General features: G+C 48.7%; 1 protein-coding gene across 3 annotated transcripts in view; it reads right to left on the bottom strand.

Annotated features, from left to right (window-relative positions):
• LOC140898777 (alpha-2-macroglobulin-like) overlaps window positions 1–18,373 on the bottom strand; it is a 57,890-nt gene that overhangs the window by 14,900 nt on the left and 24,617 nt on the right. For 2 of the 3 annotated variants that reach the window (XM_073313156.1, XM_073313174.1), the window contains exons 14-26: window positions 18,105–18,247; window positions 17,475–17,624; window positions 16,115–16,285; window positions 15,050–15,146; window positions 13,406–13,526; window positions 12,500–12,728; window positions 11,207–11,333; window positions 10,411–10,532; window positions 5,255–5,306; window positions 4,572–4,655; window positions 3,906–4,082; window positions 1,420–1,504; window positions 26–182 (exon numbers count right to left, since the gene is read on the bottom strand). In XM_073313156.1, coding sequence (XP_073169257.1) covers window positions 26–182; window positions 1,420–1,504; window positions 3,906–4,082; window positions 4,572–4,655; window positions 5,255–5,306; window positions 10,411–10,532; window positions 11,207–11,333; window positions 12,500–12,728; window positions 13,406–13,526; window positions 15,050–15,146; window positions 16,115–16,285; window positions 17,475–17,624; window positions 18,105–18,247 — 1,715 coding nt within the window. The remainder of the gene's footprint in view (window positions 1–25; window positions 183–1,419; window positions 1,505–3,905; window positions 4,083–4,571; window positions 4,656–5,254; window positions 5,307–10,410; window positions 10,533–11,206; window positions 11,334–12,499; window positions 12,729–13,405; window positions 13,527–15,049; window positions 15,147–16,114; window positions 16,286–17,474; window positions 17,625–18,104; window positions 18,248–18,373) is intronic. The other variant, XM_073313165.1, reaches the window with a different exon arrangement.

Below are 18,373 nucleotides of genomic sequence, written 5' to 3' on the forward strand. Positions count from 1 at the left end.
GAAGCCGGCTGGGCAGATACGTCACCTTTATGGCGTTATTCAGGAGCGTCCCGGAGCTGCGGAAGCAGCCGTTCTCCTTCTGCTTGCCAGTGAGCCAGGCCAGGGCGTCCTGGATGTGCTTCTCCTCGATGAAGATGTGAGAGCGGGCCTGCGCGAAGGACTTGAGGACGAAGGCCGTCAGCCTGCGACAGAGAGTGGGCAGCAGTGAGAGCTCCCTCCCATGCCCTCTGCTCGCTGGAGGGGTGGGGTCCTGGGGCATCGACATCCTGAGGGGAAGCAGCAGGGGCCGGAGAGCTGGTGGCCATCGGTCAGGGAACCATTAGCTCACTCAGCCACCTACTGACATGCAGCAGAGCCTGGCGGCAAGACCCAGCAGTCGTCTGACAGGGCACAGCTAAACTGCCCGTTTTAGGACAGGAAGTGAGCCAGCTTCCTGTGTTGGTTTCAAATGGCTGGGGCACAGTTTAGGGGTGGGTTTAGGGGGTGGTTGTCCAGAACCCTTGGGAGAACAGACCTCAGAATCTTCAGTGACCAGGAATGGCCAGGACGCTGGCTCTGCACTTTCTTATGATAAAAACAGCAGCACAGCGCCCCCTAGCATCAGACTGGGGTCAGCACTCAGAGGGAGAATGCCCCTTACTGAGCCACCCACCCCGCTCCCTGCAGCACAGCGCCCCCTAGCACCACACTGGGGCAATAGAGTCAGTAGTGGCAGAGGGAAGAGCAACCCCTACAGAGCTGCCCACTGCCACTCCCTGCAGAACCTGTTTGTTCACCCGGCAAGGCATTCACTAAGCATTGAGGGGCTGTGATGGCTCCACCCTCAGTTACCAGCCTCTTCATTATCCTGAGGGCAGTGGTGGCCAAATTTTCTGGCTGAGGATCAAACCCATAATTAAAGAAAGGTCAAGTATCCACAGTCTGGACTTTGGGATGGATTCTCTGCCCTGTTCTGACCCCTGCACCTTACTCAGGTAACATAAAGGGAGCTGAAACTACCAACAAGTCACCCAGCAGGGGAATCTTTGGCTGGCACTTTTATGCCATCCTCCCTATAGCCCCTGGTACAGAAAGTGAGTGGCTGGAGTGTGCAGTGTTCTGGATACACCTAGCTGATGTATGGTCCTCAAGGGATTGTGACCAACTGGAGCAAGTTAGAACAGCCCCGAGGCTGCTCTGAGCTGAGCAGGGAATGAGGAGGCTGTAAATGGTTATTAATCCAAAATCAAAGGCCTCTAGCATATGAACTAAAGGAGATCTCCCTTCCCTACCACCTCTCATAGTTGCCTTATCCCACATCATCAGCTCTAGAGCTCCTCCCCTTTCCTCCACACCTTCATGATCAGCACCTGTTAACAGTGGGCAAGCTCCAGGTTATAACAAGAGGAGGGAAAGAATTCAGCAACACTGAAATCTTACCAGGTGTTCCCTGATTGCCCATAACGTGGCCCAAATGTGCTGTAGGAGCCGTCCAAATGTTTGTACTTCAGCTGTGTCTGGTAACCTGAAAGGGAGAATGAAGTTGTGTTTTACTGCAATAAAGTCCAGCTGTAGACGTCAGCCAGGAAAAAAGAATTTTCAGCCCTGTCTACACACAAACATTCTGCTTGAATTATACCAGTAGTGTTAAAATGCTGCAAATACCGCACTGTGGATATAGTTACGATAGTATAAAAATGCTAATACCAGTACAGCTTGTTCCCAGATCGGAAAGGGGTAGAATTGCATCCACACTACGGGTCGTACTGATTAAATTATTTTGGTAAAATATTACCTCCTAACTGAAATAGTTACACTGGAACAAAGCTGGGTTTAGATCAAGTCTGAGACCCAGAAGCAGGTCCGATGTAGAGTACACAAGCCAGGCAGGCCTCCCATTCCTAAAAAATAGCCTCAGTCTCTCAGCAGAGAGGCCTTGGTCTTCTATTAGGTGTTAAATGAAAGTACAGGGAACAGGGTTATGATGTGCATCTACAAGCCACCAGGTTCGAGGATCCCTTTGCAGCACCTAAAATAAATGGGAAGACTGTCTCTGAAAGATTGCTGAACCTCATTAAAAACAGGGTGGAGCAGAAATGGAGAATGAGGAATAATCAAAGGTGTGACCCAAAGTGGGGCTGTTGTGAAAAGTGACTATGTGGAAAGGGCCCCTGGTCACTCAGCAGCTCTGCCCTGCATGTGTTCAGAGTCATGGCTACTGGCTTTACTGGCAAAGGTCATGTCCACATTAGGAATAAAGGAGCATTACCAACATTGCTAGCTATCATGTGTTTAAATCCTAACACAGACAAGATATGTGTAGTTTCACACGTTAGCTGGTCGAGTTAACCTTAGCGAGGAGCCTAGAGTTTACCTTGATCAACATGTATTAAAACTACAAGTCGGCTAAATGTGTTACAAATAGACAAATCTCCACTAGTGAAAACAAGGCTTAAACCCACGTGTCATAAACATACAGAAAAGGGCAGCATAAAATCCCTCCTTTACCTGTAAAGGGTTAAGAAGCTCAGCTAACCTGGTTGGCACCTGATCAAAAGGACCATTAAGGGGAGAAGACACTTTCAATTCTAAGGGGGAAGGTTTTTGTTTTGGGCTTTTGTTCTTCTCTCCGGAGACAAAGAGAGAGATCAAGCAAGTAATCCAGCTCCTACTGAACAATACTTCCAAAATTACAGAAACTGTAAGTAATAGCAAGGAAATGCGTTAGAGTATCTTTTGTTTTAGCTTGTGAATTTTCCCTATGCTAAGAGGAAGGTTTCTTCCTGTTTTTTTATAACTTAAAAGTTTTGCCTAGAGGGGAATCCTCTGTGTTTTAAATCTTATTACCCTGTAAAATTATTTTCCATCCTGATTTTACAGAGGCATTTCTTTTACTTTTTCTCCTTATAATAAAAGTTCTGTTTTTAAGAATCTGTCCTAAAAACCCAAGGGTCTGGTCTGTGCTCGCCTTGTTTATGCTCAAGCCTTCCCAGGAAAGGGAGTGAAGGGACTTGGGGGGACATTTTGGGGAAACAGGAACTCCAAGTGGTCCTTTTCCTAAATCTTTTTCTAACTCACTTGGTGGTGGCAGTGATACCGATCCAAGGACGGGAAGAATTTGTGCCTTGGGGAAGTTTTTAACCTAAGCTGGTAGAGATAAGCTTAGGGGGTCTTTCATGAGGGTCCCCACATCTGTACCCTAGAGTTCAGAGTGGGGAGGGAACCCTGACACCAGGTTTTGCTCCATTTACTGCTGCCAGAGCTGCAGAACCAACCCAGCTCTTCTTCTCTGCCTTGCACGTCATCAGCAGAAATGCACCCAGTGCACCCTGTGCAGTTCACCCAGTGCAGTGCAGCACCCAGGCTGTGTCATTCAGTCATTCATCCACTTGGACCCATCTTCTCCCATCGAGCACTTCCAGAGAGTAGAGTTCTCTACATTCCTAGATGTCACCCTAGATCTAAGCATGCTACTGTGCTCTGGCACCCCCTGTTGGGAAGTGATCTATTGTAACACCAACCATTAAAGGAGTAACTCCTCAGCGTAGCTCCTGGGAAAGGGAACCGCTTTCCTCTGGTGCGGGGGGGGTGTCAGAGGCCCTGGTTCAAAGGTGTGTGTGTGATGAGGGGTCAGCTGTGACAGTGCTGCCAATACACTGGTGGCTAGGAAAGGCTTATAGGCCACCTGGGAAGCCGAGTCTGGTTTGCTGGGGTAAGAGTGAATTACCACTGGGCTACACACTGGGGAGCAATGGGATGACAGGGCTGAGAAGGTTCAAGTGGGTTCCCCCCGAGAGACAGGTGGTCCCCTCAGTCCATCCATCCTTCCCAGTGGAAGCATTATCTGAGCAAGGCGGACACAAAAAGCTCCCAGCACGACCTTGGAAGGGAGTAAGTGAAGAAATAAAAGCCCCGTCCCTCCTCACCGCTGACTAAGTATCCGACAGCCTTGGATTTGGTCTCCTCGCTCAGCTGCCCCGTCTTATTCAGATAGTCCAGGACGTAGATGTTGGGGGCAAACAGGACCATGTTCTGCTCCCCGCAGCCGAAGGGCATCTGGAGAAGCTGCTGCAGGTTCTGCATGGCTGTGCCCAGGATTTCGCCTGGGGATGGAGACACAGGGAGTCAGTGTGGCCCAGCCGCCTGCCTGCGGAGGCAGAGTGCACCGCAGAGCAAGGATGCTAATGTGAGACATCCGTAACAGGCTTGTGAGATCACAGGCAATAGGAGGGAAAGAGAGACACACACACAACCCAGAGAAAGGAGGAGACAGAGAAATATGCTCTGAGAGAGAAGGGACACATGAAAGGCAAAGTGAAGGGCGTGCTGCTGGAAGGACAGATGGGAGCACTAGGCTGGATGAATAGCTAGAGACGTGGGCCCAGAGGCAGAGGTGGGGGGAAGGAGAGAGAAAAAGGGGTGAAGTGCTAGCAAGAGACTACAGCAGTGGGCAGCTGGGGGATAAGTGGAGGGGCTGTGATGGGTACACAAAGGGGTGAGGAGTGGAACGGGTAGAGAGACCAGAACTGTCAGGAAGGGGGAGAGAACGGCAGCAGCACCCCCAGCTGGGCTCCTCGGACTGCCTCACTTACCCAGCACTGAGAAATAGGCTCTGGCCGAGCCCTGCACCACGTTCTCTGGGAGCTTCAGGGGCATTAGCTGCGGCGCTGTTTTTCCTGGGGAAAAGTGACATAGATGGGCTTGTAGTAAAATCCCCCCCTGTGTAGCAGTGAGCAGACCCCAGCACAGGAGCTAGGATACTGCCCCTGCTGCTGTCTTTCCCCTGGCACTGCACAGGGGCTCCCTGCCTTTAGCAGCTCCATTCCTCCATAGCTTTATAGTGAACCCATCTCCAAATCCCCTCTCAGGAGTGGATCCCCTCTCCTGCCACCCCAGCCCTCCACATGGAGCGAGGTGTCACCAGCTGGCGAGACACGGGAACTGTAGTCTCCAGCTCTTTCTCTGGCACCTTCCAGTTTGTAATTTCACTCCATGGAATCACAGAGAGAGAGAAGGGGAAAGCCCCATTAAATCCCATCTAGCCCATCTTCCCAGCACCCGGGTCAGGAACGTTCCCTAAGACCTACGCTTCCAGCCCTTCCCTTGGGCGCCATTCTAGACCTTCAGTGTTAGGAAATGTTTCCTCGTTATCCAGCTGGAGGTGTCCCACTTTCTTCAGTCCCATATTACTGCTCTCGTTAGCTCTTCCCCTCGGACACCCGGGGTTTCCACCCTTCCCTTTGCAGAAGCAGGTCAGGAGGGGTGGGGCTCTTACCAGCTGCACAGAGCAGGAAGTTGTAGGTCGTTTCCTTCTCAAGCCCTTCAGGCTTTCGGTTGGGGAGGAAAAGGGAAGGGGAAGAAAAATCAGAAAGGTGAGAACCTGCAGAGATATTGAGCACCTGGTTTCAGAAACATCTGGGCAGGGGTGATGGAGAGAGATGGGGAGGAGGAAAAAGTTGGGGAGAAGAAAAAGAAAGAAAGAAAGAAAAGGAAGTGAATCAGAGAAAGAGGGAGACTTGCAAATTCTCATGTAACAATAATTCTCATAAAGCCAGCAGATAATAGTTGGAAATCAGCTACTAAGAAGTTATTGCCTCCTCACTCCCAAGGGGAGGATATTGCAGTGATCTACCATGGGTGATTAGTTGCTGTTAGCACACAGTAAAACATGAGCTTTGCTTGTGATACAGAGAGAACTTCCAGCTTTACACCAGGTGCTGGTGCTGATGATATGCTGTGATGCTAATGAAGTGAGGTAGGGGCTCAATCCTGCCAAGTGTTTAACTTTAAGCCTGTTTGAGATCAATGGGACAACTCATGTGCCTAAAGTAAAGCAAGCTTTGCCGAGTCAGGGCCAAAGCGCTCAGTGTCATGAAATGACATATTGTAATGACTGCAGGGCCACCTAGAAATTCACCATTACACACTGTGGCCGATTAGTCCTGTAGGGCTACAGTAGGGATAGAACTCAGCTCCTCTTGCTCCAAAGGCCCAGACCCCCATGGCTTGAGCGAAGGAAGAAGCCCTGTTATTTATTGAGATGACGCGAACAGTTTTGACTAAAACTCATGAACTAAATGTTGTGAAAAAAAAGAGGGTTTAATCAAAACAATTTTTGGTTTTGGAACACACCCCTCCCCCGCAAATTTTTATTCTGAGACTAGTCGGTTTTCCCCCTTTTTATAACTGTTTTCCAACTTTTGCCAGGTGGAAAACAGTAGCCAAGTGTGAAAAGGGGCTTTCCCTCTCTTTCAAAAAACCTTTCCCTCTCTTTCTTCAGTCGAAAAAGGTTAAAACTTTTTAAAAGTGTGTGTGTGTGTGTGTGTGTATGGCAGGGGGAAGGGGGAGAATCCAAAAGTTGAACACCCCCCCACCACACACACACTAAAACAACATTTGAGGTTAATATGAACATTTTTGTTTTGTTTCAAAATGTCTTTTCAAAATTAATCTCAGTGACAAATCTGCTGTTGAGTTTCACAGGAAATTCAAATGCAGTGATCAAATATTTTTTAGATTTTTTTTTTTCTGGTGAAAGATTCACTGGGGAAAAAAATCCTGTTTTTCAACCAGCTCTAACTTTTTGTTAGCCTAGCAAACGCAGATGAGCATTTCTGATTCCATCAGGTAGAGGGCAGTGGTGCTCTAGTCAGTTCTTTAAAATAATAGGGCAAGACTGTAGAATCTCAGGGTTGGAAGGGATCTAGTCCAACCCCCTGCTCAAAGCAGGGCCAATCCCCAATTTTTACCCCAGATCCCTAAATGGCCCCCTCAAGGGTTGAACTCACAACCCTGGGTTTAGCAGGCCAATGCACCAGCCACTGAGCTATTCCTCCCCCCAGTACACTCCCTAAAGTTGCTATTAGTCTCCTATTATTTTAAGCCCAATTTTCATCTCCTTCATAATTCTGAGAAAAATAATCTGTGTTTACAGAACTGTCAGATCAGCCCAAGATAAAGTTGGACATTTCCACTAATGCGACGGAAGCAAAGTGAATACTTCTTCAGCTGAAGCCATTTAGAAATCACTTATTTCAAATTTTTTTGTGAAGTGTTTCACAGTTCTTTGTGTCCCTATGTATTGAAAAAGGAGCCAAGTTAGAATTCAAATTTCACTTGGCACATAGGATAACTTTAAAGCAAAAGCCAAAACAGATTCACTGTAACAGGACAGAATCATAGAAATGTAGGGCTAGACGGGACCTTGAGAGGTCATCTAATCCACCCCCCTCAGAACGTGGCAGAGCCAAGTACACCTAGACTATCCTGGACAGGTGTTTGTCCAAACTGTTCTTAAACCTGCAATAATGGGGTATCCGCAGCCTTCCTAGGTAACCTGTGCCAGAGCTTATCTACCCTTACAGTTAGAAAGTTATTCCTGGTATCACACTTCTCTTGCCAATTTCTTCTTGTTTTACCCTTGGTGGACATGGAGAACAACTGATCACCATTCCCTTTGTAGCACATATTTGAAGACTGTTATCTTGTACTCCACTCAGCCATCTCTTCTCTAGACTAAATATGCCCAATTCTTTCAACCTTTCCTCATACGTCAGGTTTTTTCATTTTTGTTGCTCTCCTTTGGACTCTCTCCAATTTACTCATGTCTTTCCTAAAGCGTGGCACCCGGAACTGGCAACAGGACTCATTCCTACCTTGAAGCTTACAGAGTTGTTTTTTCTGGGTTGATACAATAATGTGAATTGTATCTTACTGAAAAAGGTGGGATCCATTTCTGTAACTCAGAGAGGAGCTGCAGTATTAGATCATGTGTTACAGCTTACATCAAACAATTTAAAAATGATTAGTGCTTTCCTATAATGGAGAGAGGAGTGGCTACCTTCTATCACGTGATATTGCTCGGATCAGACTATGTAACAAATTATCACTACTTCCCTATTACATAGAATAGCTGTGGAGGTTTATATTATGAATTATTATTAAGTCTCGTTGGGTGTCATTTTTAAAAAAAATGGGAAAAGCCAGGGGTTCCTCATCACAAAATACTGAAAGAGAAATTTATAGAAAACTATACAAAAAAAAATTGGCTCACATTACCTTGAGATTTTTTTTAAAATTATGAAGCTAAATGATTTAAAATAAATAATGATAATTCACAAATAATTCAAAAATGTTCTAAATGCAGTCACTCTCCCATATTCCACTACACTGGTCACATACAGCACAAGATTTGTTACAGGTCCTGGAAGTGTCCTATTTGGGGATAGGCTGGCAGGGTTTACAAGAAAAGAAGTAAATTTTTGGAAAAGCTTTTCTTCACTGTAAAATGAAGATTCAGGTTAACCAAAACATTTCTCATATTTGTGCTGCATTCACCAAATTGTTTCAATGAAAAAAATCAAAACATTTTATTTGGACATTTTCGAAATAAAATGTTTTGATTTTTCAATTCAAAATTGCTTTTTTCATTTTAATTTTAGTTCAACACTATTTTTTTTAAAATGGTAAAAAAGATTGAAAAAGAAAGAGCATTTCATGTCAGGTCAAATCAAACATTTTGTTGGACTTCAAACTACATTTTTTGACTGTTTCGGTTCACCAAAAAACCCTGAAACATTTCTATTTGGGTTGGCCCAAAACGATTCTTTTTTTGATTTTTCAGTTGGCCAGCAAACCAAAAAATCAGTTATTCGCACAGCTCAATTTACAAGGACCACGGTCCACATTCACAGCTGGTGTAAATCCGCAGAGCTGCATTGAATTGAATGGAGCTATGCCAGTCTACACTGCTGAGGGCTTGATCCCATGACTTGTTATAGACAAAACCGAAAAGTCATGGTTTCTGTCCCAAAAGACATGGCTGTGGCAAACGTATCACCTTTGCTCATTATTTCAGTCACACGGTGCAGCAAGGTACCAGTATTTTCCTGTAAGAAGTGATGCAGTATTACAGTTTATATTGGCCAATGTAGTGACTTATCGCTGCTTCCCTTTACAGCATTAGACAGTGTGTGATCATATGAAATCATCAAGGTTTCTGTAAGCGGGGGAATAGTCCCGCTCTTGTGGGGAACTTTCCTGGCTTCTGCACTACCCCGGTGAAGTGGGCTAGCAAAAGAATCTGAGTCCTTGCTCCCATTTCCTTTACCCAGTGGCCTCCCTGCTCTTGAGGACTCCCCTTCCACTCTTCTGTCTGGCAGAGTCCTCGTAACCCCAACAAGGCTGGGCCCAGGATTCCTGGGGGGCTCGACCCCCAACCCTGCTGTGGTCACCTAGGACAGGGGCTAGGGTGTCCCAACTCCGGGGTACTCTCTCTGCACTGGGCACTTCTCTGACCCACTGACCATTACATACATGTTAAAGCAAATCCAAGTTATTTAATCAACAATTAATTTTAAAAAGAATAAGGGAAAATGGGAAAGGTGAAAGGAAACACATCAACCCGCTCTGTGGCAGGGAACATCACAAACAGTGTCTCTGGAATGTCAGGACAGTTCACAGTCTGTTCCTTGTAAGTCCCAGGCCTTCTTCTCAGGCCCTGGTTGTGCTGCAGGGATGCTGTGGTTTGGACACTTGCTCTGGTGGTGGCCACACACTCTCAGGCTCTAAGTGGTAGGACCCTTCTTCCCAGTGTCGCCCCCGCCCTGTCGGGGTTACGATCCAAGCCTGGCCTGCAGAGCCCCTTGGCTGAGGCATCTCCCTGTGCTGGGCCTGCTGCCCAGGGTCCCCCTCACTCTCCCCAGCTGCTCACTGCACCCAGCTCCGGACTGCTCCAGCCCCAGCAGCACCACTCGGTCTCTGCACTGCTGCTGTCTCCAGCTCCCTGGGCTGCTTCTTTGGCCCCTCTGCCTCTGGTTGCTGCAGCTCTGCTCCCAGGACAGGTCTGCTCTGCAGGCTGCTTCTGTGACTCTGCTCCCAGCACTGACCTGCTTCGTGGGCTGCTTTTCTGGCCCCTCTGGCTCTGGTTGCTGCAGCTCTGCTCCCAGGGCAAGTCTGCTCTCTCTGGGCTGTGCCTCTGGCTTTGGGGCTGCAGCTCTGCTCCCAGGACAGGGTCTGCTCTCTCTGGATCTAGCACAGCTCAGCTTGGACCCCTGCTTTCTCCTTAGCTTGGCCCCACTCTGTCTGACCCAGGCAAATCCAGCTCACACGGAGGATGGGACCTCCCTGGCCTCCTGACTCTTTGATTAGCCTGCCCGCCCTGTCATTCAGGCTGACCTGGAGCACTGGCCTCTCTCCATTGTACCTGGAGGCTGTCAGTCTCAGGGTCCTGATTCCCCATCGACCCTTCCCCCTTTTAGTACTGGGAGCTAGCCAACCAAAACACCCCCACTGAATGTTAGTAAGGGGGCAACATTCCCCTTACATTTCCCAATAAAACCAAGAAGACCTGCAGCATTATATCAGTTGTCACGACCCAGCAGTAAGTTATCATGGCTTCTCTATTCCACAGGGACTAAACAGCCCACCTACCTCCACTAACAAATGTTTGATCACCGTGTCCCTCCGCCCTTTGTCCAGGGACTCCACTACCTCGTTCCCGCAGGGCAGATCTGTCTTCAGGGCCTCAGCGCTCACTGAGAAATTCACAGTCCCTGGAACAAAGAAGGATAAGTGTTCTGCCAGGCACTGCAGCTACAGGGGTGTCAGAGTCATTCGCTTGGCGTTGTGCTTTGCAGCACCACGGGTTACATGGAAACCTCTCTAAAGAGGGCAGAGCTCAAGTCACATGTAGTTAGCACTATAGCACAGCTCTGCAGAAGCCTTAGTTCCAACCCCTCGGCTCCAACAGCTACGCTGAATGGGGCTGGGCAAGATGGAGAGGAGGGGAGTGCAGGGGCAGGCCTTCAGATTCTCACACTCAGACCCCTGCATGGTGTCAGAGCCATCATCTTTCTTTTCCAGAAATTTCAGACCCAACCAGTCTGTCAGTCCAGGTATTTATATGGCCCTCATCGCAGTCGTGTACTGCACCTCCCATACATGGATGAATGTATTATTCCAATTTTACAGATGGGGAAACTGAGGCACCGGGACATTGACTTTCCCAAGCGCTGGACACTGAGTCTAGGTCTCCTGAGTCCAGTCCAGTGCCTCAGCCATAAGGCCAGCCTTCCTCCTTTCAGAGCAGATCAGTCCCTTCCAGAGAGGTTGGAAACGCCAGAAATCTTATCCAGAAATTTCAGTGCCATTTGGTCCCTTTCAAAGAGGTTTTGGACCCATCCATTAGTCCCTGATCCTGAGATTTTGAAGTTGCCAGGTCCCTTACCCAGAGATTTTGGGGTCACAGCCCAAGACACTGTTTTCCGTCCGTTCACACAGAGACAATAAGATTCTTCTTCCTTCTCCACAGGGGTAGCCCGGAAGTCATTAGATGAAACCAGTGAGATGCTGACCTGTCCATTGTACAGAAAGGTGCCATCAGGCAGGGAGAGAGAAGGGTTCAAGGGGGTTGTGGGTAAATGGAGATGAGACAAGGCAGGGGAGGAGAGGGGGCAGGGAGTTTGGGGGCCACAGGGATTTGGTGGGGCAGGGATTGAGGTGGGGAAAGCTGAGGGGTACCGTGGTTTGGGGAGGTGCAGGAGACTGAGGAGGGGCAGAGAGTTGGGCGCATGGCTCTGAAGAAACAGGAGATTGCAGGGCCTGAGGGACTCAGGACCAACTGTGGGAATAAAGACAAAATGGTGACCTCAAATTTACCACCTTGGCATGAGTCTGAGACCCCTCTGATGTCTTGTTAGGGGAGGAGGTGAAGTGCTGGCTGGGGGGGGCGGGGGGCTATCTGGGAGTAGCTGAGAGAGAACAGAATTGGGGACCATCAGTGAGCGTAGCAAAGGGCAGGAAAGGGATGGAGAAGAGGATGAGAGTGCCTTGGGGGCTCTTAACACCATAGAGCTTGTTCCCGCTTCACTTTATCTAGAATGAAACCCATTTAAATAAAAGCTGAGAGAAAAGTCACCACAATTTTGCAGGGACCCCCTTCCTGAGTCCCCTCCAGTCCCTTGTGCTGGAGCAGGAATACACTGCAGGCCAGTGGGGCTAGAGAGTCAGTGCCGTTTCCATGGATGCAACAGGCCAGTGAGTTTCCCAGCAGCTGTAGTGCAGCTGGGGGGCTTGTGTGGCATGAGGCCAAAGGCCAAGCACATAATGGATGGTGTCCATTCCAGGAAGCCGGGAGTCTCCGCTAGAGTAAGGGGTGATGCACAGTGTGTGGTCACCCCAGGTACCTTGCTTGCCATGGGGTCATGAGATAGGCACAGGAGGTCTAAGGCCAGGTGCCTTCAGCCACACAGGAAGTTGGTCTCAGGTATATCTGCAGCTCGCAAACCTTTGTCAGCCAAACAGATTCCTTCTTTCCTAATGCCCACTCTGTACCCCAGTAGTAACACACACCTAGGAGCCAATCAGATTCCTCCTTTCCATCACCCATTTCTTACCACTGTAATAAGACAATTTGCTAGAGGCCAATCAGCTGCCTCCCCTGGATGGGAAACCATGTTGCAACTGGCCCATGTGGTCTCCTCCCTGCCCCCTGCTGAGGAAAGCTGCAAATGTCCCTTACTCTGATGCAGCGGGTCAGGTAGTTGAAGACAGTGGCCTTTAGTGTGAAGGCCTCGCCGCGCACCACAGAGTAGGGCAGAGTGAGCTCCACGAAGAAGGGCTGGAAGGCTCTGAGGGACACGGTCGGGGACAGGCCAAAGCCAGTATCACTTGAAGTGCAGAACGCATTGGCTTTCCATTCTGTGATGGTATCGGGGATGGTCACGGCCAAATCAGCACTTCCATCAGACCTGGTGACCAAACAAGGAGATGGGGGGAGCTTTCCTACCTTTGCGGGAAACAACCGTGCCCCGCACAGCATCCTGAATGAACCCCCACCCCCCATTTGTAACTGCAGGGTCCTTTGGGAGCACTGGGGTGTGCATGCCGGTTGGTTATTGTAGGCTCACTGCAGAGCACTTCCTCCCATCCCATCCTACATCCAGCTCCACAGAAGAATCATTCAAGTAACAAGACAAGGGGTGGGGTTCCACGGTGAACAGAAAATCCCACAGACACACGGCTATAGAAAAGGATGAGATGCATAGCTAATAGTGACTTCTGCACCAGAGCTGGGACCAAAAAGAAATTACACCTCCCTCCGACACACACACACACTTCCCAGGCAGGTCACCTCATGCTGGATCACTTAACAGGGGATTGTCCATTGTGATCCACACAATTAAGTGTCTCCCAGTTACTGAGAGGAGTGGCTGTGGTGTTTTAGTAGAACTAGTTAACTTACTTCCTGCCTTTCCTCTACCTGCCTATCCATCCCTCATGCTTGTCTCTCTCTAGTCTATCTACAACAGGTACTGCATCTATGACAGAAGGATATAAGCACATCTCATGGTGTCTGAGCAACTTCTTCTGAGTGTCTGTGTAATCCAGTTGACCGCATTCACCACATCCCATAAACATCACTTACTTCACTGGAACTAAATCCCAAATCCACGTCTCAGGGAAATACTTCCGGATGGTCTCCACTGGGCCATGATCGATGATGTAATCCAAAAGGGATGAAGACATCCGCGCAGATGTAAGAGCTTCTTTCAGACATTAGGGGTACAGGGTGTGGCGAGGGCAGAGAGGACATATGTTAGACCTTATTCTAAACCATGGCATTTTGTTTCCAGTTAGTGATAGGCCTGATCCTAAACTCTAGATCTAATAACCCTTCCTCACAAACTTCAGCCATGTTCAGACCCAAACTTAGACTATCTCTGCTTGCAACCAGTCATTCTTTTCCCCACCCCACTCTCCCAGCGTCATCATCTTTTTAGAACCTCTTTCAAAGCCCCTGAAAAAATGTCTGTATTGCCCGATTGTGATATCAAACTGTCTGCTTTCTAAAGACTTCAGCACCCCTTACAGGGGCGGGATGGATGGACATATTTATTCCCACACCTCCAATCCCAGAGTGTTTGGGAAGCCCAGCTGTAATGACTGTGTTGAAGCAGCCCCTAGAGCCCTGCCTATATCCATATCAATGTGGAATTATCCTGTGGAACTCACTGCCCCAAGACATTATAGATGCAGTAGCGGAGTCAGAGTCACAGGAAAAAAATTGTATCTGTATATGACGAAGAGTAGCAGCAACACTAGTGACACCAGCTAGGATTCAAATGATCACGGGTATCAGTTCTCGTGCATCAGGATACAAGCTGATAAGAAGCCCATAGGCCAGGAAGAAATTTACCCCACAGTACTGCACCGTGAGGTGTATTACCAAGGTTTTCCACCTTACTCTGAGGCAGCCACCATTGACCACTGTCTGAAGAGGGATCCTGCACTAAAAAGACGACAGTGTTGATCCAATATGGTCAGGAGGCAGGACATGCCATATATAGACCAGTAGTCTGATGTTCTACAGTAGGAACAGGGACATTGGATTAGAGGGTCAGTGATCTGATCTGATTACTTTTCATTTCCACTGGTATAACTGAGAGCATAATTAACATGAATATTTAGCCATCTAATCTCAGAGCTCTTCACAAGGCTGTGTAAGTATCATTAATCCCCTTTTACAGATAGGAATATTAAGGCACAAAGAATTGAAATGATTCACCCAAGTTCAAGTTGATGGGAGAGCTAAGAATGGAGTACAGATTTCCTGATTCCCAGTCCTAAACTCTCCCCATGGGTTCACACTCCCTCCCCATTGAACCTGGCTCTCTTTCTGCATAGTTTTTTTCTCTAGCACTTGCTGAAAGGTGAAAACAAGGGAGTGGAAATTATCCTGTTCCAGGTTGAGAGAGCTGTAACCAAATTCAACAAGATTTAGCAGCCAGTTTGTGCCAGTACAGCACATCTACATTAGGGGGTGCAAGGTGCCACTGCATCAGTGTAGTTACAACAGTGCACATTTCCTTAGCTGGTGAGCAAGCAGGTGGAAATGGACCAGATTCCTATTTCAGGCCTGACTTTCTTGGATTTTGGCCAGCATAGCTGAGAACAGAGTCTGTTCCTAGTGGTCTAGTTTCCATGCAGAGGAGAGGGTGAAAGGGAGGGGAGCAGGAAAAGCACCTAACAGGGGGGTATCAGCAGGGCAAAACAAAGCAGGCTCATTTACCAGCAACACCATATGCTTCAGGTGCACCGTACATTCTCTCTATGCAGAGTTTGGGCTTATGGACCTTGGTGCTGGTGAAGACTTTTAAACCCATCTCCTGTAAAAAGATAACCCAGACAGGCATGTGATAAAGTAAACCATACGTCGGGAGATAAACGTGCCGTCTGGACTGGATCGGGATGTGACGGGCTTATCACAGTGCAGGGATGGGTCACTGCAAGAGCAGATACTAAGGCCTGAGGGGTCAATGCCTGTGTGGCTGGTGGGAAGCCAAGGGCAAGGTCTATGTCAGTGAAAGGCGCCGGACCAGCGGCTGGAGACGGATGTCCTGTGTGTCCTCAGAGCAGGTTCATCAGAGGCATCAGCCATGCAAGCTTCCGCCATGCACTCAGCCCCTGCCGGCTTGCCTCAGCCCTGCCCTGGAGGGAGATCAGCCTCTCTGGCCCAGTCCATCCCCTGCCTCTCTGCTGAGATGCCTAACAAGTCATTGTCAGATGTGCTGGGGATCGGATGATTTGGGAGTGAGTCCCACCGGCAACAAACCTGAGGTCCCGCAGGACACCAAACCTTCACCAGCTGGGGCTGGGTAATTACCCTGGGTGCTGGCTCAGAGCAGCACTCCGCACATGTGTGTATGTGCGTGCGTGTGTGGATAAAATGGGGACTGGCACTTCACAGAGACCTACATAGATGGGAGAGAGAGTGTGTGGGACAGGATCTCTTTGACAAAATGGCTGCAGAGGCTGAGTCGCTCATTTCTGGGCTCTATTTCTTTGCCCCAGCTATTAGGACGTCTCCTTGTCATGTTTAAATTAGTGATGGGAAACCTCTAGAGTTCAGTGGTTGAGAGAGGCATTCAGTCCTCAATGCTGGGGGATTCCCATCTGGGGTTTTCTGGGCCAGGTTTAATTATTACCTTGAATGAGCTAGCTAACAAGCACCCAACTAAGTGTGCTCAGACAGCACCTATGGGATATGACAGGAGTTTGCTCCGCCAAGAACACAGTGGGGAAATCTTCTAAACTAACAGTGATTTCACACACTAAAGGGAGACGTGGCCCTCACCTTGAGAACGTTGTAGGCATCCCCTTCACCGTCAGGAGAAATGGGTCCGTAGATGAATCCATTTAAAATGACGTTCTCGAGTGTCACACAAGGGTTATCGTCTTCTTCCTCCAAATGGTGCTCCCGGTAATTATAACCCCTGATCTCCTTCACCGGGAGCAAATCATACACCTGCAGGTATGACATGTCTCGATGTCAGTGACCACAGGCCCAATAATAATAAACCAGCGTGTGCCACCCTAGTGATCACAGACAACTTTAAGCTAACACATCTGTGCATGCAATCCCAGTGACCAAGGGTGATCCTACAATAACAAAACCCTACAGTAACAGAGCAGAATGTCTGACTCCACGGCTCAGCACTAACTTTTCAATAATCATAGGATCATAGAATATCAGGGTTGGAAGGGACCTCAAGAGGTCATCTAATCCAACCCCCTGCTCAAAGCAGGACCAATCCCCAACTAAATCATCCCAGCCAGAGCTTTGTCAAGCCTGACCTTAAAAACTTCGAAGGAAGGAGATTCCACCAGCTCCCTAGGTAACGCATTCCAGTGTTTCACCACTCTCCTAGTGAAAAAGTTTTTCCTAATATCCAACCTAAACCTCCCCCAGTGCAACTTGAGACCATTACTCCTTGTTCTATCATCTGCTACCGCTGAGAACAGTCTAGATCCATCCTCTTTGGAACCCCCTTTCAGGTAGTTGAAAACAGCTATCAAATCCCCCTCATTCTTCTCTTCCACAGTCTAAACAATCCCAGTTCCCTCAGCCTCTCCTCATAAGTCATGTGTTCCAGTCTCCTAATCATTTTTATTGCCCTCTGCTGGACGTTTTCCAATTTTTCCACATCCTTCTTGTAGTGTGGGGCCCAAAACTGGACATAGTACTCCAGATGAGGCCTCACCAATGTCGAATAGAGGAGAACGATCACGTCCCTCCATCTGCTGGCAATGCCCCTACTTATACAGCCCAAAACGCCATTGGCCTTCTTGGCAACAAGGGCACACTGTTGACTCAGATCCAGCTTCTTGTCCACTGTAACCCCTAGGTCCTTTTCTGCAGAATAATAATAACCCAGTGTGTGCTGACCAATGCTCACCAGCGGCCCTCCAGTAATAAATCAGTATGTGTGGTTGTGTCCTCACAAGCGGCCCCAGAACTATAAATCACTGGGTGCAGCAACAGTTTTCATGAGCGCCCTACATAGATCAAGCAGTGGGCGCAGACCTTGTGCTGACTTGGGACCCTACAATAACAGGCAGACTGCTCTGCCCTAGCTCCCACGAGTGATTCTCTGCACTTTCCAGACAAGATCATCTCTTGTGCCTGTTCATCACCAGGACAGGCTGGCACTTACAGAGCTGGGTGAGAGCTCAGCTTCAGGCTTCATGAGGAGGACGCTCTTGTCCACAGCACGGACGGCGCACAGGGAGCCCGGGGAGGCTTCGACCTGAAGGTGAGTGTTGGAGGCGGGGAGGCCCTCAGCCAGTGAGAAATGCAAGTCAACCTGCAACCCCAAGAAAGGTGTTAGAGGAGCTACTTCTCCAGATACCTTCACATGCTGCCCCACAGCTCTGCCAATGCCCATCAGTCCTGCCCTACAACCCCCCTGCTATTCCAGCCCTGAGCTCCCCCCACAGCCTTGCCAATGCCCCTCTGTCCTGCCCTGTAGCCCCCCTGCTATTACAATGCTGGGGTCCCACACAGCTCTGCCAAAGCCCCTCAGCCCTGACCAGTGCAATTCAAACATGATCAGCAGTGCCCCCTATATGTCAGTTCTGTTTCTACCCTCCATAATTCTGCCTATGCAAATTAGTCCTGATGTGCACTCTTCTCTCATATTCAATTGCTGATCTATGGTCAGTGCCTGATGGGTCATGAAGCCATTGAACATTTCCTGAGTCTCCCTTGAAATTTGCCATTCCAGGTTCCACAGGTGGGCCATTGTCCATGGGGTGCATGCGAGTTATAGAAAACGGATGCTCACCTTATTGGCAAAGCAGTTTTCAATCTTGAAATCTTCGGAATTGGCGATAATTTCCCCGCTGGGTAAAGTGGTGTATACGAGTACCCGGGCAAGGGGGGCAATATCAGGCCTCACGGGGAGCCTCAGCTCAAATACTTGGATAACTGGGAAACAGAGATGGGGGTGGCTAAGCTATAGAGAAGCAGCTCCAGGGCCACACATTTCCTTAGGCTCCCTCATGATGGCTGCAATATCAGCCACCCTGAAAAATGCGCTACCCAAGGGTAAGA

Source organism: Lepidochelys kempii, chromosome 1 (genome assembly GCF_965140265.1).
Source record: "Lepidochelys kempii isolate rLepKem1 chromosome 1, rLepKem1.hap2, whole genome shotgun sequence".
NCBI classification, from domain to species: Eukaryota; Metazoa; Chordata; order Testudines; family Cheloniidae; genus Lepidochelys; species Lepidochelys kempii.